We start from the raw sequence: 23989 nt of genomic DNA, 5'->3' as shown, positions 1-23989 counted from the left end.
CTTCCCAAGCAGCTAACATTCATGATAGACTACCTCTGATGCTGGAGGCCCCACCTCCCCGTTTCGACTAATGCCCACGGACAGACTTCATCTGGCCCATTGCAAACAGGCAGCCATGGCCCCCCAGCATCTTCTGTCCCTGAGCCGCAGCCTCTCTCCTCAAGGGCCTGGCACTGCCTACCTGCTTGTAGTCCCCAATGATGGAGCTGTTCTTCTTAATCTCCGACTCGGCCTTGTCCAGCTCCCGACGACACATCTCCTTCAGCTGCAAGGGAGAGGAAGGCGAGGCATTGGCAGAGATACCTCCCAGCCCATGGGGTCCCCAGAAAAAGCTGGGAAGGGGGGGGAATAATGGTCATCCACGTGGAGGACTGGGTCTCGCTCTGTTACCCCCTCGCTTAAGAGGCTGTGCTGACAGGAAGAACACAGAAGGGTGACATTTCTCCAGATAAAGCAGGCCACCGGGAGCAAAAGGGGCTCCCCACGGGTCAAGGTGCACCAGAAGCCACAGGGATGGGGGACTGATGCCACGTCTGGACGTACCCCTTCCCTGCTCGCCCCAAAAGCAATGCCCCCTCCTCTCCTAGCCTCCTGGCGAACCAGGGGGAACGTCACCCGGCCCCAGCGGTGCTCAGACCTGTGCCGATTCCTCTTCTAGGCGCCGCTTCTCGTCCTCGGCATCGATCAGCTTCTGCTTGGTCATGAGCAGCTCCTTGTTCAGGGCGTCGGCCTTTTCCTCCGCCTGGAAAACCCAAAGCCACACAAAAGCCGGACATCAGAGACCTTTGGAGGCCTGGCTTCCAAGAGGGCAGTGATCCTCGGGCATGCGCCTTCTCGGGGACCGTGGGATGGGCTGAGCGAGCGAGTGAGTGAGCGAGCAGAGGAGGAGGAGGAGGGTGTGGAGGGGCCTGGGGTTCCAGTTTGCCCCCCCCCCAAGTGCCTGAGAAATGGACCTATTGGAGGACACAGTGGAGTGGGAAAGAAAAGCTATGAATCCACAGGGCTGTCTCAGAAAAGGGATCACAGTCAAACAAACACATGGTGCCTTTTGACAGTTCAGAGAGCAAAGTCCTTCCCCCCCCCAAAAAAAAAACCCTCAGCATCATGCATAGCTTGTGGAACACATCTGGACTTCTGCTCAGGCATTCAGATGCCACCGAAGGCATCAAACCCTGGGGGTCTCTTCCCCCAGCTCTAACCCTATCCCAGATCCCAAGAAGTTGGAAGTCCTGTGGGCAGCCGTCGGCAGGACATGGGAGAGGAGATGCCTGGGCTCTTACGTTGTCCAAGTCCTTCCTCAGGGCAATCTTGCTCGTCACCAGTTCGTGGGCCAGGTCGTCGTTCTCTTGCTCCAGCCTCATGTTCGCCTCCTGCAAGCGCCGGTTCTCTCGCTGGGATGGAGAGGCAGGAAGGGGGGGGGGAGAAGAGGCAGGGATTAAACTGGGAGCCCCCATCCTTCCCCTTCAGCAAGGCTTCCTGGAAAACACGGAAGCTCACACGGCTCGCATGGCCTCTGATGTTCTTCTCCAGCGCTTCGGCAGCCACCATAGGGATCCTCAAGGTAAGCAGGAAGCGCCCTTACCTCAAACCTTTCAATGGGGTCCTCCTGCTGAGCCTGCTGCTCCCTCATGGTGTGGTATTCCCGTTCATACTTCTTTAGCTTCTTTTGGCTGATCTAAAACCAATCAACAGCATGTCGGTTAGAAATGAGCCAGTGGCCCGGCTGGTTGGGGGATTCTGGGACAGATGATACAAAAAAAAACGGGGACTTCTTTTTTTGACAGCTTCTACTAGGTTGCCCGTTGGCTCCCTCTAGTGACGCTTGTGCGGAAGTGCCACTGACGACGGCGTAGGTAGGGAGAAACCCACGTTTACTCCCTTGGGCGCAGTTTTTCCAGCGTTAACACAGCCAGAAGGGGGACCAATTGCTCCAGAGGGACGGCCAGGAGAGTCAGCCAGCTCTCCCGGGGAGGAAATTAAGATCTCATTAAGCAGTTTTTACAGTCCACGGAAAGGCCGCCAAATTATCTGTGCAGCTGAACAGAACGAAGCGCATCCCCTAGGGAGGTCTGTGGTGCCTGGTTTTGAAGCAGAGGAAAACAGCAGTTGGGGGAGGGTTAGGAAGGGGTTCACCCCGCACAGACCCCAGAGCAAGGGGCAGAACCTCTCCCGAGGACACTCCTGCCTGCTCCCTCTTGGGCCAGAAGGAAGGCACACTAGGCCCTTTTCTCTGACCCCAGCACAACAGAATTGGGCCACAATGCTGACGTTCTGGGAAGTCCCCAAACCCCTTGGCATTTCACCAAGCACCACCACCAGACAAGTGGCAACAGAGTCAGGGAGAGCTGCACCCCCCCAAAAAAAAGCCCTCTTTTTCAACCTGGGTAGGGAGAGGTGGGTTCCCTGCTTGGGGGGGGCACACTCAAAACTCGCTGCTTCGTGCATTCCCACTGCAAACCATCCCTTCTGCCTCTTCTTACGGGCAGCTATTTTGACGCATTGGAAAATGCCTGCTGAGCTCCTTCGGCAGGCAGAAGCAGGACGAGAGACTTCACGCCGCGAAGCTCCATGGACGTGTTTTAAAGGGCTTGAACCCTTGCCTCCGGGCAGCCACACCACACCCAAGTTAAGGCCAAGCCCTAAACAGGCTGAGATGTTATTGTGCACACATGCACACTGATCGCTCTTCTCTAGTTTTCCTGGCACTGGGTCACTTATGCGGCCTTTTCAGAGCTTGACCTGAACCCGGGCGCGACTGCGTCATACACACATGCACGCACACACTCACTCACACCCATCTGGCTCCTCCTGTTGAGTTACCTTCATGCTACAGGCCAGCTCCATCAGCTTCTTGGCGTTTTCCTCCGATCGGTACCTCTTGGGCAGCTGCACACGGAAGAACTTGAGGGCGCCTTCAAAGTCTGTCAGCAGCAGGTCATCCTTGGTCGTCTGAGAAAACAGGCAATGATTTTATTTTATTTTTTTTTAAAGGTGGTGGCGTTTTAAATCACTGGGCTAGCAGATCTTGCAGCTTAGAAGAACCTGACAAGACAACAACTTCACTTCTCCTTTAGCAGGAGGAATACTATTGAGCTGTACGAAACAAGACACACCCACGCGGATTTTCCAGATCATACTTTAGGACAGGAGTCCCCCCCAAAGGGGTAGCCAAACCAAAACAAAACAAAAAACGGGTTGGATGCAGATCACCTTTCAAGACAAGAGGTGGGATCTACAGGGGCCTTTAACCTAGGAGCCTCTTCGGCCTGAAGGGTCAGACTCAACTTCACAGACCTATCAGAGATCCAGAATTGAGCTGGTGGACCTGAAGCACCCCTACATCTGACCAATGGAGGGGAAACCCAACAGTGGGGCTGAAAATACCGGCGTATTTTAGCTTAAACCTCTTCCTGCTTCCAGGAACTGAGTCTTAGGAAAGAGACTTTGATATTACCAGGGGTTTTTTTTTTAGGGGGGGGGGGGACACCAAAGCTGAGAAGCCACCAAGGATGGGGGCCCAGTGAAGGAGGCTGAGCCATCAGGGAAACGTTAGTGGGGCCTGACAGGGCTCAGGAGAGACGGATTCGGCCCCAGGGCCTCCAGTTCCACACCTCTGCCCTCCGTTCTTCCTAGCAAGTAAGAAATCAGTTCTCTCGCCCATTCCAGTCTTATACAGTAGAAGCAATGATGCACAAACGGAAGTCTTCTGTGACCCTGATCATTCCTATTTTCCATACAGAGGCAGGCTGTGGGGGGTCTGCAAAAACACGGTCTGGGAGCCTTAACAGACCACCGCACAGAACACCTCCTTCCTCAGGCAACCGTCCAGTCGTTTCCTTTAAGCCTTTTTTTACCCCCTTGGATCTTAAAAGACCCATAACCTCGTCTGAACCTTCTGCAACACAGACCTTGTAGAGCAGCTTGGGAGAGACTGAAAGCTGAATACTCACTTTTAACAATCCGAGAGCCACGTTAAAGATAATACTGATGCCCTGGGGAAGAAAAAAAAACAGAGAAAGCAGGGGCCTGCATGAATACCTATGACTTGCTAGAACCACAATTTCAGGGGCCAATTCAAAGTGCTGGTCGCAGCTTAGATAGCCCTACAGGACTGGGGTCTAGGCTTTCAGAAGGACCGTCTTCCCCCATAAAGAGCCTGCCAGGTCTCCGAGATCTTTGCAAGTGACTCTTATCCACGAGGCCATTCTGATGAAGACATGACACAGGGCCTTCTTGGTGGTTGATCCCAAACTCTGGAACCCCCTTTCATGGGGCAATAGGCTCACACCCTCCCTCTGGTCCTTCCAGTGGCAGGAAAAGGCTGTTCTATTCCAGCAGAATATTATAGCTTCTTGTATTTTAACTGGCTGGCTATTTTTATCTCTCCCAATATTTGTATTTGCAGATTTTAAATGTTGTGATTGTTTTTCTAAATCTTAACAGTTAGACAATCCATTTTAAAACCATCAGTTCCCTTGGCTTTTAATGAATTGTTTTTAATGGATTTTGCTGCTCTTATTATTTTATGGCCGGACTATTTTCAGCCAGTGCTTTGATTGAATTTGTTTTTATTGTAAACTACTCAGAGACTAAAAAAACAAACAAACCAAAAAAAACCCCAACAAGATAGAAATGCTCTAAAATAAAATAAAAAAACCATAAAGATGATAATCGTTGCAAACTATGTAGGGTCCCTGTTCTGGGAGCAAAGCAGGATATCCATCAAATGAAATCCTGCTGGTTTATTGTCAATAGCAGAATTTCTATCGCTCGTTGAAAGGAAGGAGAATTCGTAGCCATTTTCATGGAGAGCTAAGTCAGAAGGCAACTCAGAACTGAGCCGTCAGCGGCTTTTTCCAGCCATAAGCTGCAGAGTCTCCCTCCGCACTGACTCCCCAGGGAGGAAAGGACCCAGCTGGGAAGTGGAAGGAACACGGTGATCTTTCAATGAAAGGGGCAACGCCGAACGGTGCCATTTCATGCTAGCAAAGTGGGAGAGTCTGCTGAGAATTAATGAATGTTGCTAATTAGCAAGTGAGTAAACAAATTATTAAAACTGCCTCCTAGGGTGCTGCTGCCGGGCAAAAAAAATAATAAAGGGAGGGGGGAGTTTTGTTCTCTCTCTTTCTCTCACCGACGTGCTTCAGACATGTCTGGGGCCATTCATTTGTCGTAAGGTTTGGAAAAACGCTCTGGATCTCCCAGAGAGAAACATTTCTCCGCACCAAATTCCGACACAGAAAATCAAGGGAGTTCATCTAAAGATGAGCCCACGTCCCCGTGCCTTGGGCTAGGTGGTGCTAAGAGGAGAAGAGACACGTTGGGAGGCTCCCAACTAAAGATGGGGGTATTTGTATATCCCCGGGAAGCTGGACCTAACAAGGGTCCGGCTTGCATGGCTAGACCGTCCACTTGCTGCGTGTCCTGCTGCAGTGCCGGTTCCACTCATCAGGACGAGGGCCGGACCCTCGTTAAGTCCAGCTGCACAGGGATATCCGTATTCATATACAAATGCGAATACCCCCATTGCTACTCCCAACCCTATGGTGACGGCTTCGGCGGTGCTGCTTTTCTACAGAGGAAACGTGAAGGGGTTCAGGAAGGAGCAGTGAGCTTCTCGAAATCACAAGCTCCTGGCCCATAGAGTGACCCCCCCCCCAAAAAAACTGTTCTTCTGGGCCCTGAAGCCCGCTCCTGCTATCATCTTTTTTTTTGCTGTAACTCCCCAAACCATTTTCCCCCCAGAAACATGAGTGGCCAGCCCAGCCCACGGAACGTCCGGTTTCAGTTTTTAAAAACAAGGGAGAGTTGAAAAAGCAAAGTGCGGGGGCCACCTTGTTTGAGTGAGGAATTGTGCCACTGTACTCCTTTGTGTTTGTTTGGGGAGGACGACACATGGGGGGGGGCGTTAACAGCATTGGGCTGCAACCCTGCTTTGTTGGACCAAAGCTGACAGCGTCGACAGCCGGTCCAAGGAGAGCATGTCCTGCCGGACAGGCCTGGCTTTCTTCGAGCTCCTGTCCCGAATTCTCCATGGGGACCCACCACCACCCCGGAAAAATACAAGGTGCCATCTCAGTGATTATGTCATCATCAAACAAGTCCAACACCCAAGGCAGCCGCTACTGCCCTTTGTACTGTTCTTTTCTTGGAAATGGCACCCAAGTCTTGTGCTGGCGGCTACCCAGTTCATTTGCATCCAAACACATTTCGGGATGGTTGAATCACTTCCTTCCTCACATTGAAAGATTAAAGGGCAAAAAAAAAAATCTATTTTGCCAATAACTTAACATCTGGGTCACCGAGACACACAGTAAGTGACTTCTGATATTGGGGGGAAGGGAATGGCTGAAACCTCTGACTCCGTATACAAATAAAATAAAATAAAATAAAATCCACAACAACCCACACCCATGGAACTGAACCTCTTTGTAAAACTGCCTGGGATTTTTCTTCCCTTCACAAGGGACAGAAACGCTCTCGTGTGCCTGGTTTTTAACCGAGAGGCCCCGAGCGAGATCCGTGTGTGCGCGGCTGGAGTTTGCCAGAGTGGGCGATTCAGTGCGCCTAAACCACGTACCTCACACAAGAGCAGATCAATGATGTGGAAGACCATGTAAAGTGGGAATTTTGCTGTGAAAAGCGTGAGGAACCACTGGGAGGCGTACATGTGGGCTTCAAGGCTGATGTCCAGGAAGTGGTTATACAGGTCGGGAATGTATTCCTGGATGGACGGAAGAAAGGAAGGACACCATCAAATGCGTGTCTTCAAAAGTAACCATTCAACATGCTTCAAAATACTCTTCTCTACGAAAGGCCAATGAAGACAAACACGAAACAAGCAGAGGGTATCTCTTTTTCAAGGGCTTGACTGAATCCCACAGAAGTTTGGGGGGATTGGTGTTTCAGCCAAAGGCCAACAGACCACAGACTAAAACAGCAGCGGATTTTAACTTCAAGCTCTTGCTGCTGCTAATTAAGCCTAATGGGTAAGCATAAGGCAACCCACCAAGTGATGGGATCATCGGGGGGGGGGGAGGATGGTGCAGCCTTCTTCTGACTGAGACGCTAGAAGGAGGGCATCGCATGGCTAAGAGTCCTCCCCCCCCCCAATCACAGAAGTCTCCCTCCAGCGAGGCCTTGGTGAGCCACTCTTACGGGGCCCCCTTCAGCCTGTTGATGGACACCCGGTGCCTGCCCCTTTCCAGGAGAGCAACAGAGCCGGCCACCCCTTACCTGCATGAGGCGCTCCAACTGGTAAAACTTGCAGTGTAAATCCTCAAAGTTTTGTTTGAAAAGCTCCCTGAGTCCATAGTCAAACATGATTTTGACCAGAACACTAAAAGCCTGCTCCTCGGGCATCTATCAAAAGCGGAGAGAAAAACAGAACCTGCTGTCATGATTTCAAAGCTAAACATTCACCGGGAACCGTCTTCCTTCACGACTTCCTCACCATCAGGACCAGAACAAGATGCTCTGCTCTCAGGACATCCCAGAAACATCCTGGAGGTGGGGGGGGGAGGAAGGACAGGAGTCTGTCCATCACTCTTCTGAACCCTGTGTTGTCCAACAGAGACAAGGGCTGTATCTACCTTACACAGCAGTCACTCTCTTGAAACTATTTTATTAAATGCCACGTTTCAAACTGGAGTCATCCTGATGTCTATAGTTCCATCAGACACTGCAGATTCTCTGTTGCAGTTCAAGCCACCTTCTCCCCAAACTGCAATTCCCAGGATTTTGAAGAGCAGACCTACGGTTCTTGGTCTCCAAAAGTGGTCCCTGTGTCTCGTGGAGCCCACTCTCAAAAAGTCTGGCGGTGCCTTGAAGGCTCCCACGTGGAGGATGAGCAGGACAAGACAGAGGAGCCTCACCCCACTCCCGATCCACATGCACACAAAATTCCTTCCCTTTAAGACACCACAGGACTTTGCTTGCTTTCCCCCAGAAAGAGAACTTACGAGTTCTGGATGCCAGATTTTCATAGTGTAACAGAAACATGTAACGTACGAGATGCATGTCCATGAAGGGCCAGGGGAAAAAGTTGGGGAAACCAAGAAAAGCTGCCACTTAGAAAGTCCAGTCAGCCCTGTCGTCTTGCCCTCCAGGAGGTTAAAGAGGTGGTTGTTGTTGTTTAGTTGTTGAGTTGTGTCCGACTCTTCGTGACCCCATGGACGAGAGCACACCAGGCCCTCCTGTCTTCCGCTGCCTCCCAGTAAAAGAGGTATTGTAATTCAAATACTGGATTCAGCCATTTAGGAGCCACGGATATCTGAGCAGGGCAACTGAAGAAGCAGTTGTGTGCACCGGGTGGACAAAATTTCTCCTTTATCTATTATCAGTTGCACAGATTTGGCCACAGTGGTGAAGCACACGGTGGCTAAATCCATTATTCCCCCAATTTTTCCAGTTCCCCAGTTTTTGCTGAATGTCTTTTTTATTTTTACGGCCGGGGGGGGGGGAATAATGTGTGTTTGGGACATGTTTGTGCATCCTTGACATGCCACGCGGGGAATTATTTTTGGTCCACCCGGTAGGATATCTGCCCCCCACCCCCGAGAATCCGTGGTTCTCTGTATATTTAGCTACAGGTAATGGTACAGCCATCAGTCAAAGAAAGATGAAGGGTTGGGAAATATATAATCTTATTTTATTTTTAAAGACAACGGTGACGAATGAGCCGGAAGCGCTGCACAATGTTATTCAGCGACTGACAGCAGAGAGATCTTGTCCGGGGGCAGGAGACATAATGCGGAACCCGTTTAAAAATAACACTGCACGGGAGAAAGATAAATCATCCCTGTGTATCAGGAAGAACTGGACTGGACCGCTTGCAAGGCAAAGCGCCCCAGTACCTCTGGGGGCCTGGCTGGCCACACACCCCATCCCCAGGCGTGCGGATATTCTCATGCAACATCCTCCCTCGTCTTGAGGAGGCCCCGAGACTTACGTGCAGGAGCAAAACAGCAGCGAGGAAGGACTGGCCTTGGCAGTAGCCGATCTCTTCATCATAGACGGAATAGGCCTGGGGAGGGGAGTCGGGAGAGGTCAAGAACCGGAAATCCCAGATCTCCCACCTAACCACCGCCATCCCACCCACTCGCCAGCACCCCAAACCCTGGGCAGACACATGAGGTAGAGGCGCTCGCTTTGACTTCATTTAAGGGGTATGGTACCATACCCTGGTATGGTTCCCTTTCATTTCAGTGCCTCGCTCTGCGTGCCACAATGAGGCCCTAGACACAAAATATAACGCTCTCCAAACACCACCGTCTACCTAATGAACTGATGCTCTGCAAGTCTAAGTAAGAAACATTCGTATTTTTGAATTAAATTTCTTCCAGCATGGGGACTATAAATAAGAAACCCACAGCCTCGGAAGCAATACGTTGATCTTGTCCGTGCCATAATAAAATCACAGATGGATTAGCATTCCCTGTCCTATAGCTTTGGAAGATCTGTGCCGAAGCTTTGCCCCCGGTCCATGTGAGGGAGAGAGAGAGAGAGAGAGCAGGACCAGATGCCAAGCTCTTTTGCCACCCGTCTTAACCCACAAGGGCCGATCTGTTCACGTTTTCCTTCCAAACGAGAGGAAGGCATCAAGTTCAGCCACGCTGGGTGGGTTTCCGATTCTCGTTGCTCCCCTGCCGCTAGCTCGGTCCTGAAGGCAGGCCAGGAAGGGAATGCACACCAGAAGCAGGACAAGCTCCTTTTAAAATCTACAGCTCCTAGAGTCGGCGCCACAAGGAGGAGTGCACTGCAACTTCCACAGAGACCGGAAGCAAGGAGGCTGGTGAATTCTGGGAAATGTAGCCCCCAAAATAAACTCCCATAAGCCTTATGTGCCCCCCACCCTGCTCTCTGGTCGTCTCACACTGGGATTTTCAGACCCAACGAAAGCTTTCAAGGAAGGCAATGAATTCTCTGATGGAAATAATAATTATTAGGCAGGGAGGCGCCCTGCGTCCTACAGTCCTTGGCCCACCAGCCCATGTGGAGGAGTGGGTCCTTTTTTTAACCGTGAGTTTCAGCTTGTCGTGTCGGAGGGGGCCAGGAAGCCAAGCTTCTCCTCCCCACACTGAATGGTCTCTGGAAGAGGGCCCGTTTTATTTATTTCTAAAAGGAGAATTCAAAGTGGCGGATCCCTCTGGTTGAATAAGGTGAGAGGATCAAAAGGGAACACAGCCTTTTCTCTCTCTCTCTCTCTCTTCCCTTGCTAATTGCCTCCCACATTTTAATGAGCACCTCACATGCGGCTGTGTTTGCCTTATAATGCAAATGAGGAGCCGATTAATTAGCTGGAGTGCGCTGCTGCCGGAGACACAAAGGCAGAGCAGGAGATCCCCCTTCCTCTACGCTGCAGGGGAGAAACCAGCTCCCTTTCAGGTGTGAGAAGCCCCATGGGATCAAGGGGTCGCTCTCCACGGGGGGGGGGGGCCTTGAAGCCCAACGGGTTGAGTCACTGCCCCAAAAGGAAGGTGGCCAAGGCTTTGTCTCAGCTGAGGTTCGTTCCCTTCGGTGTCCGCTTGTCCAAGGAAGGGGGCCGTTTGGCTAGCGGAGGTGGCTGGACCGCAGCTCCCATGATTCCTTGCTGTTTGCAATCCCGGCTGAGGTATTCTGGGAGATGAAGTCCAAAGCGCATCCGGATGGGCAGAGATTTTCCTATCCCCTTACATTTGAAGCCGTGTGCTCTGTTTAGCCTCCACACCATTGCAGAGACACAGCAAGTGGAGTGTTAGCATTCAGCAGGCACAGGGATGACCTCCAGCGCACAGATGGAAAAACATTCAGCTGCCAACATGATCCAGACCGGGGGGGGGGGGGATTTTCAGGCAGGGACAAGCAGCCACCCGCCCCACCTGTGGAATGGATCGGTCCTGCTGATTCCACCAGTGCAGCTGAACTGACGTGGGAAGGGCCCATTTCATAGCCCAGGGGTGTGTGTGTGTGTTGTAATACCAGATTTCCCTGCTCATGAAAAGAGCACCCAGCCCCGAGGGAAGATCAGCTGGGCACCCTGCCACCCCCCAAACACTTGCAGAACTCCCCTTTTAGGGGAAGGCTAGCTGACCAGGGGATGGTGGGATTTGTTGTCCCTTTCCCACATGCTCTGAAACCATTCCTAAGCTATTTCTGCAAAGAAAGAACACCCAGCCCCCCTCTCCAACGAAGCCTGAGAAAGCAGGGCACCCGATACCTTGCATATCTTATAAAGTGAGTCTTGCCCATCTCCCCCGGTATCCTTGAAGTAATCGTGTGCAGGGAAGGTCCGGTTGATGTCCCGGGTGATGGCGCTGTCCTGGGGCGATTCCTGCAAAGCGGGGGGAAGAGGAAAGGTGGGTTAAGCTTGAGAGAAAGCAAGCAGGTGGGCAGCCAACTGTGCCCTGGGAACACAAAATTACAAGGACATCCTCACATGAGGGTCTTCTCAGTGGCTGCTCCAGGGCTGTGGAACTCCCCGCCACATGAGACTGGCCTGGCAGTCTGTCTCTCTGTGTTGTCTTTCCTGAGCTGGGTGTACTCCACACGGTCAAGACAAGATCCCGGAGCTATGAGATTCACGACTCGGCGCACGGCTCAGATCCAGCCTTTTTATTCAAATCAAGTTCCTAGCCCTTGTGACTGCAAATGGAGCACAGCCCCTGCCTTACCAAATGTTAAGGAGCCCAGGTGGGGGGCAGGACAAACAAGTCTGTGCATGTGGTGTAGGACACAGCGGTTCCCTACAGGTGTTGCAGGCCTCAGCTGGACCTGATGGGAGTTGTAGTCCGAAAAAGCAACCGTACTGAGTTCTGATCTAGCCGGATCTTGCTTGCTCAGACTAGCGGTGCCTCTCGAGGCCACGGATGCTCCGATTGGGAGAGACGAAACGCAGAACCTGGGCCTGTTCCTTGTCAAGCAAGGAGTTTCTCCCACTGAGTTATGGTCTGTGTATTCCTACGGCAGGTGGGGAGGCAGGCGGCCCTGTGCTCTGCAGAAGGACCCGCTCGTCACCTACATCCCGCGCCCATCAAGGAGGCTTGTCTTGGTCTGGTGTCGAGAAGAACCTCGCTCCCCCCTTGATGGCCAAACCCAGGCGGGACCCTTGCCCAGCCCTGCCCGGGGAACTCCGGGTGCTCGCGAGTGGCTTCCCCACCTACCCAAGGACTAGCCAGCCCTTCCTTGGCTTCTGAAATTGGGTCGGGATCAGGCGTGTTCAGGTCAGCAGGATGAAAAACGACCGGAAGGAAGCCAAGAGGATTTGGCAGAAAATTCTCTGCAGGTTTGCTGGTTCGTCCCCGAAAAATACAACTCTTACCACCTGACCCTCGGATTTCATGGGGGGAGAGAAAGCCCGACATTTTGAAAAACCCCGGCTTACTTAGTCCCACTTTTTTTTTAAAAAAAAAGGTGACTTGTGGAGGTGTTTGTAAGGCAAGGTGGTGGATGTGAGACACACTCTATGCACAGAAGACTGGAGGAAGGTTTACGCATGTGACCGCGTGGTTATAATGCTCTTGCTTTCAGGGAGATCTGAAAACAGTGGAAAACCTTCCCTTACATCCTCACCACGCTGCAACTACAGACAAAACCCCGCTGGTGGCACCCAATTCAACATGGAAAAAAAGTGGCCGGTCTTCTGACGGCTGGCTTGAATTAGCCCCCTAAACCTGGGCTGCAGTTTGTTAACTGGCCATCCAAAAAGGTCCACTTTGGCTGCAAAATGAACCTCTCCATGTAATGGGGCTATTTTTTTCTTCTCTCTCTTTTTTGCACTCTAAACTCCTGGGCCTGGTGGCTTCAAAAGGCACCCCCCGATCCTGATCCTTCAAGCTCACAAGCTCCGCTGGGGAATGATGGGTCTTGGAGTCACCCAAACGGAAGCCTTCTCAGCTCCATACTCACTAACCCACTGGGCTGGAAAAGGCCGAAAACAAACTTGCCAGGGGTAGGAGAACACATACACACACACACACACACCAGTGGCAGAAAACAAAATAAAATAATAAAAAGGAACGCAGCCCGGCTATTGTGCACCAGACCCTATTTTTGTACCTTGTTGTGAGAATCGGCCAGCCGGGCTGCTTCTCAGACCTCTGGCGCGTGTGCAGGGACGGGGGCGGGTCAGAGCCGGGAAGCAAAGGAGAAAGGAAACCCTGACCAGGACCCGCCCTGGGTGATCTGTGTGGGGTGGACAAATAGCAGGAAGGAAAGAAAGGGGAAAAAAAAGCCAGAGAGAAGCCGGCTAGGAGAGAGCTGGCTTGATCACCCCCTGAAAAGGAAAGGACCGGGCCTGATTCGTAGTGCCTGGAGTGAGCTTGGTTCAAGGTGAGGCAGGAAAGGATCTGGAGACTCCCAGGAGTTAATTTCTGGGGCTCTATAACACCCAGGATCCCTGTAGCTGGAGCCTTCACTTTGCAAGTTGTAGTAGAGAGAGAGAAAAAAACGTTACTAAGGGAAGGAATGATAAAATGACAACCATACATAAAATGGTATGTGATGGAGAAAAGTCATTCAAGTTCCTTTCCTCTTCAACCGGACGGAACCCCTGAAAGCCGAAGGGCAAGAGATGCCGGATGAATTAAACGGAGTCTTCATTCGCACAGCAACCGGTTAATAACCGGCGGGACTCCCTGCCACAAGACAGGGCAGCAGGTGCCCAGTTAGGAAGACGCTATGAATGGCTCTCCAAAGCCTCACATATCACAGGAATTTCAACCTCTCAAGGCACGATGCTAAGGAACACGTATGTGTGCGCGGGGGGGAGCATTTACATCAAAGTCTTGCTGATATGAGAGGTGGATGATGGGTCACAATAAGAACAGAAGATCTCTTCTTGCTCTCCTATAGGCTCCATCAGGTGGATTTTTTTTCCAGTTCTCAGAAAGACTTTTTTTTCCCTGCATCACAAACATGTCCAACCCCTGAACTGTGGGGGTTATTCACCTGGGTACACTACCTATGGGCTCACCTGTGAGACTCCCCAGCTCCCCGCCCTCAACAGAGGCTTAAAATACAGACTAAACACATGTTTTTTTATTGATTTACGGTTGGGATTTTTTTTAACGGCTCTCTGGCTTAACAAGCTTGCCATCTTCAGCATTTCAGTGGAAAGGGAGGGGCAAGAATATAGCCGTAGGAGAGGACACCCCTTTTAGAAAAGGGAAACGTTTACAAGCGCCTCTCATACGGAAATGAAAAAACGCCAGCATCAACAACAGGACCCACTACGGAGTATTTTCCCCTCTCAAGGCTACCCTCGGTCATCGGTCCAAAGTGGCAGGAATCTGAGGGGTGGTTCTGCTCTTGGGTTCCGCGAAATATTTTAATAAGAGGTTGCTATGGTTTTCTCTCGATTAACTCTTATCCTCTCGGGATACCGTGAAAGCGAACCAAGAGGATAAATCAACCGTATTATTATTTCTTGAATGTGTGTCTCCCCGGTTCAATCTGCCCAGCAAAATCCCTATGTTCCAGCCCATCGTTAGAAATTATATATGGAAAATTTCAGCAGGCCTACACTGGAGTAGACTGGGCACCATTGCTGAAAATCTTTTCGATCCATCATCTTTCTTCCCCCAGGTTCGTCTCAACACCTTGAACCCCACGTCCGATTCAGCAACCAGGTGAAAACGGCCAGCCCTCCCAGCTGCTATCTAAGACAATAAAACTCCAGCAGGACATCGTTTTGAGACCAAATATGGCAATAAACCCAATTCTAAAAATAAGAGTGAATCCCGGAGTGGTCACCGGCCCTTTCAGCTGCGCTGGTTTCCTTTTAGGGCTCAAGGTTCCCACAGGAAAAAAAACCATGAAGAGGCCACGGTTGAAAGGAAAGTTTGAAAAATAAATAAATAAAAATCAAAGTTGACCTAAATGATGGGTGGATCACCCCCCCCCCCAAAAAAGTCAGGTCACTGTTGACATGCCAGGCATGTGGCAGCTAAACCTCTCTCTCTCTTTGTCTCTCTCTCTCTCTCAAAACGTAAGAAAGGGAATGAAAAAAGGAGAAAAGTGGGAGAGGAAGGAAGGAAGGAAGGAAGGAAGGAAGGAAGGAAGGAAGGAAGGAAGGAAGGAAAAAGAGGAGGAAGGAAGGAAGGAAGGAAGGAAGGAAGGAAGGAAGGAAGGAAGGAAGGAAGGAAGGAAGGAAGGAAGGAAGGAAAAAGAGAGAGAGGAGCAGGAAGGAAGGAAGGAAAAAGAGAGAGAGGAGGCAGGAAGGAAGGAAGGAAGGAAGGAAGGAAGGAAGGAAGGAAGGAAGGAAGGAAAAAGAGAGAGAGGAAGCAACAAGGAAGGAAGGAAGGAAGGAAGGAAGGAAGGAAGGAAGGAAGGAAGGAAGGAAGGAAGGAAGGAAGGAAGGAAGGAAGGTTTTATTTTAAAAAGACCTCTGAAAAGCTGAATTTCCATCTCAAAGTTAGAGCTAGAAAAGAGATGTTAAGGATAATCTTTGTATACCAAACAGCAGTAACAATAATGATAAGCCCTCTGCTGGAATGACAGAAACCCAGGACCAGCCTTTAGGGCACAGGGTTGGGTGCCTCGGCTCTGCAGACGCAGCCCCCGTAAGCCAGATGGGTTGGCTGGTGGTGGGGTTTGGCGCCAAAGAAGCCCTGCCACTCCACCCACAAAAAAAAGCCTCTCCCACGTGCGGCACAGAAACATTGCCCAAGGTTGGGCCAACTTTTCTGCTGCCTCTCTGTTGCCAACCATTCCTTCCCAGTTTCCCATTCCTCATCGGCAACAACACTGACTCCAAGCTCCAGAATACATCCTGCACCCCACTTGGTTCGGACACTGAACGAGTCGTTCTTCTCCCTCTCTGGCCGCCTGGCACTTTACTACCAATACAGGATGTCTTTAATACAGTACTTCAGCAGCAGGAAGTGGAAACTCTCTTGTCTTCGGTTCCCACCTAGCCTAACATTTCATGGCATCTCCTGGTGGTCTCCTGTCCTAAGAGCGTCTCTCCTGGAACCAGGTGGGACCTTGGGGGTGTGTGTGTGTGATGCAAAGCCCATGTTGTTGTCGTTTCGTCATTTAAGTCATGTCCGACTCTTCGTGACCCCACGGACCAGAGCACACCAGGCCCTCCTGTTTTCCACTGCAAAGCCCATAACACCAGCTAAATCTTGGGGGGAACTACAACTAGCCAGAGGTTTTCCGGGTCTGGGAGACTCAGATTCCTAGCAAAGCTGGACAGCCAGGCTTCTCTGCTAAATCTGGTCCATTTCACAGCGGTGGCGAGAGGGAGCAAAAAAAGGGGAGACACATTTAGTACAATGAAGTCTTCGCCCGATTTCCCAGCAACCAGGCCCTGAGAGGCAGAGTGGAAAGATCAAAGCACACGGCTATTCTCCAAAGGTTCAAAAGGTTCCAAACAGAGGGGGAAAAAACAGAGAGAGAGAAATTACTGGCACTATAAATATACCCACCAAGTTTATTTGTACAGCTTTCTCCCCAGCTGTGTTTAGCGTCCTGCCAACAGCCTAAGGAGATTCACATTTTGGAAATGTTGGCCTTCCTTGGTCCCAAAAGTTATTTTGGATATCCTGATCCTGATCCCAGCTCCTCCTCTCTCCGGCCGGAAGGAGACAGACTCTTGCTGTCTATTTTCCCAAGCGTAAACATGCCCAATAATAATAATAATAATAATAATAATAATAATAATAATAATAATAATAATAATAATAATAATAATAATAATAATAATAATAATAATAATAATAATAATTCTTTTCATATCCTGGTTTCTGTCAAACTCTCAGGATGCCTCTTGCAGCTGCCTATTCCTTCAGAGAACGAGGCGATGGTTTGTTTTCATTTATTTAAAAACTTTATTCTTTCCATCCTAAAGCCCCCAGCCAGAGCAACATTTTATTAACAGGAGCCATCAGCCTGGGAATTCAAAGCTATTTGCCATCTCTTTAGTATCCCGAAGGCACCGCATCCGTTCGGGACCTGATCCGCCCCTGCCTTGACTTTCTCATGCTTGGTCTCCCAGCACCTGGTCTAAAACCTAATGCCGAGGACTCCTCGGATTCCGTTTCCATCCCCTCACGACCAACCAACCCAACCTTATGCCGCATCGTAAACAACACAACATACAGTAATACAAAACTAAGAGGCATAAGTTTGTTCAAAACAAAATTTGCATTTTGCCTCCCCCTCCCCCAAAAAAAAAGCCAATAAGGTTTTCGATTAAAGCTCTTACTGCTCAGAACGAACCTTTCCTGCTAATAATAATGAAACCTATCATTCAAGGAAGGAGGCGCTTGGACATTTTGGAACGGGAAAACCCAGGGACGAAAGCTGCAAGCATGTCCAACAGCAATGTTAGTGGAGAAGTCGGAGTACGTAGCTGCCTGGGGAAACCAAGCCGGCGAGCCAAGGAGGATGGGATTTGGGCCCAGAGATTTCTTGAACTCCTGAGATTTCTTGAACTTGGTCTAAAGAGTTCTGTTGTGTTGATTTTCCCACTGCAGCCCCTTTGCCCATGTCCCAATAAGGCGGCTGAAGCCCTGTTGTATTGAAAAAAGAAGAGACAATAGGTATGGCTTGGGTTCCCGACGAGGCTGTATGGGTTGACCCCAATACTGCCAACTCTAACCAGCAGCCGCGCTTCTCCAGGGTTTCATAGAAGTAGGACTGTCTCCTTGCCCTTCCTTAAAGGTCACGGGTCTACCTGGGGAGTCTCCCCTCCAGGGACTAACCAAGCCCAACCTGGCCCAACATTGGAGAAGGTTGATGCATTGAGAGGGGGATATGAAAGAGGCTCGAAAGGGGTGTTTCACAGCAAACAAAAAGCATGTGAATGTCAAAGTCGCCCATGAACCCATCCCCTTGAACAAGACCTAAAGTGACTCATCAACAATCGTGTCGAACATCGTGATTTCTCACCCAATGGACAAGCCAGAATGCTCGGGGGAATCCCGCTAGCCGCTAAGGGCGACCCATTTGGGCCTCATTTCCCAAATGCACCCACTTCTTTGGCCAGTGATACCCAACCATTTCTGGCCTCCCTCAGGGCCTTAGGTAAGGTTCTCTACCCCCAACCAAACCAAAATCTCCACTTAAACATGCACACCCACACTGCAAAAAACACTCTGAGGTGCCTGAGCAATTAGAATACCCCGTTTCCCCAACAATAAGACCTAACCTGAAAATAAGCCCTAGCATGATTTTTCAGGATGCACGTAATATAAGCCCTACCCCCAAAATAAGTCCTAGTTAAGTAAAACCCCGCCCTCCACCACTGTGCAGCAACCAGAAGATGACATGACTGTATTTGAATGAATGTAGATTGTTGTACATGAAAAAAATAAAACAGCCCCTGAAAATGAGCCCTACTGCTTTTTATGGAGCAAAAATTAATATAAGACCCTGTCTTATTTTCGGGGGCACACGGTATTTATGGTCCTGCTGTGACATCACAGCAGCTTAGTCCAATGGCAGGAAAGAGTCTGCCTCTGGGCTACTCCAACATGCATTCCTGTAGTTTAAATTTACTGAAGACGGGGGGGGGGGGGAATGCAATTAAGATGCCTTGTGGGAACGTTCCACAAGAACGACAAAAGCTTTATCCAATGGTGGTTCCCCTCTAACAACTAGTATTCAGAGGTAGACTGCTCCTGAATCTGCAGGTTCCATGAAGCCATCAGAAAGAGTAGCCAGAACTCTCAATTAATTTCTCTAACCAGTCCACCCCCTAAAAAGCCACATTTTACAGCCACGGCAGTTTCCCAGCTGGGTTTAAACGGCTCTGTGCCAGAGCTTTGGAAGCTAAGCCGTTTGGACTACAACGTCCACCATTCTCCCAGTTGACACGGGGAGGGTGTTTTTTCCCCCCTTCTGGGAGTTGTAGTCCAAACCACAACGCTTTCTGAGTTCTGAATGTAGAGATGGACTGCAGCCACCCACAAGAAAGCTGCTTTCTCCCACACACACACATCACTGGTACGCCCAGCCCCAAAGATGCTTCTCAGAAGTGGCAGCTCTGTTTTCTGTACATCATTCCCAAGATAATTCTTATGCCAAGGCAGCGACAGGGGTGTAACAAAGGAATTGGGAAGAGTTCATTCTCTCTCTCTCTCTCTCTCTCTCTCTCACACACACACACACACACACACACACACACTCCTTCCACGAATCAGCTTCAGTACCCATGCTGCTTTCCTGAAGCGTGGGCACACAACGAATACCAGCGCCCCCCCGAGACAAACGGGCTGAAACCACTCTGAACAACACAAGAGGATCGGGATCGCTCTGACCCGACACCTCTTGGATGAGTCCATCGTGACGGTCCTCCAGTGGCCCACCAGTTCCCCCCCCCCACGGAGAGGTCCGTAAGCAACACACAGAGAAAGACTCGGCAGATACACGAAGGGTCAGGGCAGCCTCCTCTTCGTTTACCACCCCCCCCAAAAAAAACTGGTACTCATCGTCATACCGCCGCTAATCCTGGAAACATTTACATAACCGGCCTCGCAAGAAGCTGTCGGTCATTTTACCCTCATCTTTGCACTTTCGGGGCTACCGTACGCTCCTAGGCCTTTAATCCACTTTTTTTCTGTTTTTTGAGGATGGAAAGAAAGCATCTTACATTTTGCCTCACTCATTGTTGAAGAGGCAATAAAAGAAATACAGCACCACTTTTTAAAAAAAACACAACAACCCTGCATTTCTTAAATTATACTGCAGATTCCCGAAGCTTCAAAAGAATTTGTTGCTTCTCTTCCTGTTTTTCCTGCCCTGATGGGTTAAGCCCTCAAAAGAACTCTTTTTTTTTAAGCAGCCACTTTTCTGCTGATCTCATTATTGCTATATAGAAAAGTCTGTCTTGACCAGTGCCCCCCCCCCAAAAAATAAACTCAACACACACACATACCCCGCGCTTCCAGAATAATTTTTTGCAGCTTCACCCAGACCCCAGGAAAGGGAAAGCTATTTGCTACACGTATATAAAAAAGGAAAGAGGGGGGAAAAAAAAAGAAAACACTTTATTGAACTGCTAAATTTGGTCTGTTCCAAAAGTCGTCCCGTTCAGTACACACTTTTTTTTTTCCTTTTAAAAAAATGCAAATACTGTACTCTAAATCACAAACGAGCATCTTAAAGGGCTGGGGTGAAGGGGTGCAGGAGAGTCTAGGGTTAGTGAGATGGTAAACAGGCCCTCGGGGAGAACAGCCTGGTGGGACGACATCAGCTCTTTGCACCCCGGGATCTAACGTTCAACTGTCCTCATTATTTCTTCTAGATTTCAGGAGAGAGAGAAACGGAGGTGGGGAAGAGGGAGAAACCCCCCCCCCCCAAAACTGTTGTTTGGCCCCTTGAAGATTCTAATATATACTTTGGCATATGCACGGACAGACAGACAAGTTGGGGGAATATACATCATTTAGACCATCGACACACATCCCCACACAGACCATGGATCTCCAAACACTCTAAAGTGAAGTCGGACGGAAGAATCTAAGTGTCTCTCTCTCCATCCTGAGCTATCTTGCGGGGGCCAACCCTTCGCCAGGCTGTTGCTCCTGGGCAGAGAGACAGCCCCGTGGTTTCTAAAATGTGGCAGGGGGGAGGCTTGGCCCCCTCCCATCCACCCCCCTCCCCAGACATTTCCCCCCCCCAAGTGAAACATCAAAACAGACAACACATGCGTGTGGATCATCCTTCATTCTTGTCCATCAGCAGCATTTCTCATAGGTTCCTGGGCTCATGCACATGTACTATGAGTTCCTTTCGCTCTCTCTCTCTCTCTCTCTTTTTTTTTTTTTGCAAACCTGGACATTAATTTATTTTTATTTTATTTTTTTCAGTCTGAGAGCAAGCTGTCTCCTAGGCGTGACCCCCGCCACCGCCGTTGGAAGGCCTTTTGCTCCGGGAGGCCGTGGAGTCCTTCGGCACCCGGTGCCGGGTGCAGGAGGCGCAAAAGGCCCCCGAGAGGCGCTTGAGTCCCTTCTGAAAGACGCTGTTGGAGAGGCTGTAGATGACGCTGTTGCAGAAGCTGTTGCTGATGGCCAGCCAGGTGGTCAGGAAGGAGGCCACCCGGTTGCGGTAGACAGAGGAGCTCTCTAGAAGGAAGTAGACGATGTAGGGCAACCAGAGGAGGTAAAAGACGCTGGTGATGCGCAAGAGGACCATGGCGTAGCGCTTGTCCGGGCAGGGCTGGGCCTCGCCCGCTTCGCCCCCTTCCTGGGAGCTGAAGCGCACCCGCCTCTCGTTGATCTCCTTGGTGTGCTGCTGGCAGATGCGGAAGATGCTAAAGTACGTGAAGCAGACCACCAAGGCGGCCGGGGCGTAGAGCAGGACCACGATGAAGAGGGTGAAGGCCGCCCGGGTCTCCCAGGCGTCGGCGCACCATCGGAACACGTCCCCGTGGTAGCCCGGCTTGCCCCAGTCGAAGAAGGCCGGCAGGAAGATGGCCCCCGAGTACAGCCAAATGAGGACGATGCAGAGGTGGAGGCGGCAGGGGGTGACGAGGGTGTTGTAGGAGAGGGGCTTGGTGATGGCCAGGTAGCGGTCCACGCTGATGCACGCCAGGGAGGCCATGGAGACGCTCTTGAGGACCGAGACGGCGTAGCCGAAGCCCTTGCAAAGCAGGGCTTCGGGGAGGAAGGCCAGGCGGTAGCCCAGCAGCGAGAGGGAGGGCACCAGGCAGCTCACGCCCACCAGCAGGTCCGCGTAGGCCATGGTCTGGATGAAGTAGCTGGTGGTGTGGTGGTTGAGGAGGGGGGCGCAGTGGAAGACCACGATCACCACCAGGTTGCCTGAGATGATGAGGGCCGTCAGGAAGACAATGATGACCACCTCCAGCAGGCAGACGTCCAGGGAGTCCGGGTAGCCGCCCTCGCCGCCGGTCGAGAGGAGGCAGAAGGGCCGGGCACCGCCGCCGTCACCACTGTGGTTGGTGGGGCCGCCGCCGCCGCCACCGTCCAGAGAGGTGGTGTTCATCTTGTCCCCCCTTTCCGGGCTCTTGGGCTGGCTCAGTCCGCCACTGCCGGGGCTGGTGTCATTGCGGCGCCCACTCCGCCTGCCTGCCGCATGGGCCGCCTCTCCAAGAAGGGAAGGCACGCTGCGGAGGCGCCCCGGAACTGCCGGGCATTGTCCGCAGTGCCTCTCTCCCTCTCTCTCCCTCTCCCCCTCCGCACGCACCCCACCCCTGGACACGGTCCCTGCCCCTTCCTCTCCCTCCTGCCGCTGGGCTGAGGGAACACACCACCGGCGCACAGCTGCGGGTGGGGATGCGGGGGGGGGGGGAGAAGAGACAGAAAAAGGGAGGAAGGGGAGGAAGAGAGGAGGCTGGCTGGCCTGCTGGTGAGTGCTGGGGAGTGTGCGTCTGTGTGTGTGCGTGTGTGTGTGTGTGTGTAGAGGGGGGAGAGCCACGCGGGGCGGGCCCTGGAAGGGAAGAAAAGAAGAAAGAGGGAGGCAAGGAGGGAGGTGAAGAGGGAAAAGAAGGAAGGAGGCGTGTTTTACAGCATCCTCATCCCCCCCCCGTTTCAAGGATGCGCTAGATCGCCCCCTTTCCCCCCCCCCCGCACGCACACCCGCTGCAGGAGACCCACCGGGGTTAAGGGAGAGAAAAAGGGGGGCGCGGAGAAGGCGATGGGGTGGCGATCCCCTACCGCGCGCGATGCGGGAGGAGAAGGGGCGCAAGGCCGGCCGGCCAGCCCGGAGGATCGCGAGGAAGGGGAGGGAGGGGACGGGGGATCGGTCCCTGGCCTGGTTCGGCGGGGCTCGCCTCCTACCTGCCTGCCTGCCTGCCTGCCTGCCTGCCGCGAAAGGGGACAAAGGCGAAGCGAGAGGAGAGCGCCCGGCGCGCGCAAAGAGAGCGAGCCCGGGAAGAGACGCGCGGCGGCGGCGGCTTTTGGTGCGCCCGGGCGGGCGGAGCAGCTGCAGGGAGAGGGGGAAGGAGAGGGAGGGACAGGGAGGGAGGGAGACCCCAGGTGCGGTGGGCTGCGGGGGAGGGAGGGAGGGGGCGGGCCTCCGATCGGGGACGGGGAGGGCGCCGCCGAGGGCCCCCCCCCCCGGTCTCCACAGGAGAAGCGCTCCTGAGCAGCTTGCAGGAGCCTCGGCAGCGCCAGGGAGGCGCTCTCGTTATGCTCAGAGGCAAACACACACACACCCGCGGCCATTCCGATGGAAAGGGAGGGTCTCCGGGTGGGTGGGGGGGAGATGGGGCGGGCTCCGATCCCCTCCACCCCTTGGAAGCACACGGTGGGGAGGCGGGCAGGAGGCAGGAAATGGGGAAGAGCAGCCGCCTTTGAAAGCATGGGGAGGGGGTGCTGGTGGTGGTGTTCTTCCTTGGGGGCATCTTCACTCTGCCCCCTTCGCACACGCCTTTGCCAGGGTTTACTGAAATAACTCCCAATGGATCAGTCAGGTGGGACACTTGGAAGTCTGCCCCAAGGAGCCTACAATCTATAACCCAAGAATGGGGCGTGAGAAGGAATGGTTCCCCGGACTGGCTCATCACCCGTCCCAAAATACGCCTCCAGATCCGACAAAATAAGCACGCCCCCGAATTGCCCAAGTATGGCTGCCAGGATCCAGATCCAGCACCACCCGCACACCTGTGCCCCCCCCCCCAAAAAAGGGTTCCCTTTTGCTCCTCAGGGTCCCGAGCTCCACATGGCACAACAGCCACCTGGCAGGGAAACATGATTCGCCGCCAACAGGCCCAGAAGCAAGGGAGAAGGCAGGAAAGCAGGAAACCTTGGCACGCAAACCGGCTTGGCGTTCCTTGAATGCCAACCGAGCGCCTTCCGAACTTGGCACCGGACGTGGGAGCCGAGAAGGGGCAAAGGAAGGCCGGAAGAGACAGGCTTCATCCCAACAAGTTCACTCTCAACGTTTGACCCGCTTCCCTGTTCATAGATGCCCCAAATAAGTTTCCCCCTGTGAACATCTGCATTAATGTAATATCTTTCTTACGGACCAATCCAGAAGACACATAAAACAGGGGCTGATCCTAAAAAAGGTAGCAGCTATTTACATCCGTTGCAGTAAACGG

At 52.0% G+C, this 23989-nt stretch overlaps 3 protein-coding genes across 5 annotated transcripts in view; 1 reads left to right on the top strand and 2 right to left on the bottom strand.

Annotated features, from left to right (window-relative positions):
- The window catches only part of STRBP (spermatid perinuclear RNA binding protein), a 102680-nt gene extending 82711 nt beyond the window's left edge, over positions 1 to 19969 (top strand). Inside the window, exon 18 of the mRNA XM_072984993.2 lies at positions 14563 to 19969. Coding sequence (XP_072841094.2) covers positions 14563 to 14648 — 86 coding nt within the window. The 3' untranslated portion in view covers positions 14649 to 19969. The remainder of the gene's footprint in view (positions 1 to 14562) is intronic.
- Positions 1 to 23989, bottom strand: part of RABGAP1 (RAB GTPase activating protein 1) — a 56509-nt gene that overhangs the window by 3982 nt on the left and 28538 nt on the right. For 2 of the 3 annotated variants that reach the window (XM_072984989.2, XM_072984990.2), the window contains exons 14-23: positions 11198 to 11311; positions 8951 to 9025; positions 7237 to 7362; positions 6581 to 6724; positions 3951 to 3992; positions 2821 to 2949; positions 1583 to 1675; positions 1281 to 1391; positions 638 to 742; positions 182 to 265 (exon numbers count right to left, since the gene is read on the bottom strand). In XM_072984989.2, the coding sequence (XP_072841090.2) occupies positions 182 to 265; positions 638 to 742; positions 1281 to 1391; positions 1583 to 1675; positions 2821 to 2949; positions 3951 to 3992; positions 6581 to 6724; positions 7237 to 7362; positions 8951 to 9025; positions 11198 to 11311 (1023 nt within the window). Of the gene's footprint in view, positions 1 to 181; positions 266 to 637; positions 743 to 1280; positions 1392 to 1582; positions 1676 to 2820; positions 2950 to 3950; positions 3993 to 6580; positions 6725 to 7236; positions 7363 to 8621; positions 8775 to 8950; positions 9026 to 11197; positions 11312 to 23989 lie in introns of those variants that run through there. The other variant, XM_078382673.1, reaches the window with a different exon arrangement.
- On the bottom strand, positions 19955 to 22127 carry GPR21 (G protein-coupled receptor 21). Its single transcript, XM_020793321.3, has one exon. The coding sequence runs from the start codon at positions 21928 to 21930 to the stop codon at positions 20815 to 20817; it is 1116 nt and encodes a 371-aa protein (XP_020648980.3). The 5' UTR covers positions 21931 to 22127; the 3' UTR covers positions 19955 to 20814.

The sequence above is a fragment of the Pogona vitticeps genome, chromosome ZW-PAR, assembly GCF_051106095.1.
Source record: "Pogona vitticeps strain Pit_001003342236 chromosome ZW-PAR, PviZW2.1, whole genome shotgun sequence".
NCBI classification, from domain to species: Eukaryota; Metazoa; Chordata; class Lepidosauria; order Squamata; family Agamidae; genus Pogona; species Pogona vitticeps.
The sequence above is the reverse complement of the archived record's forward strand: the minus strand, read 5'-3'. Positions and strand labels throughout refer to the sequence as shown.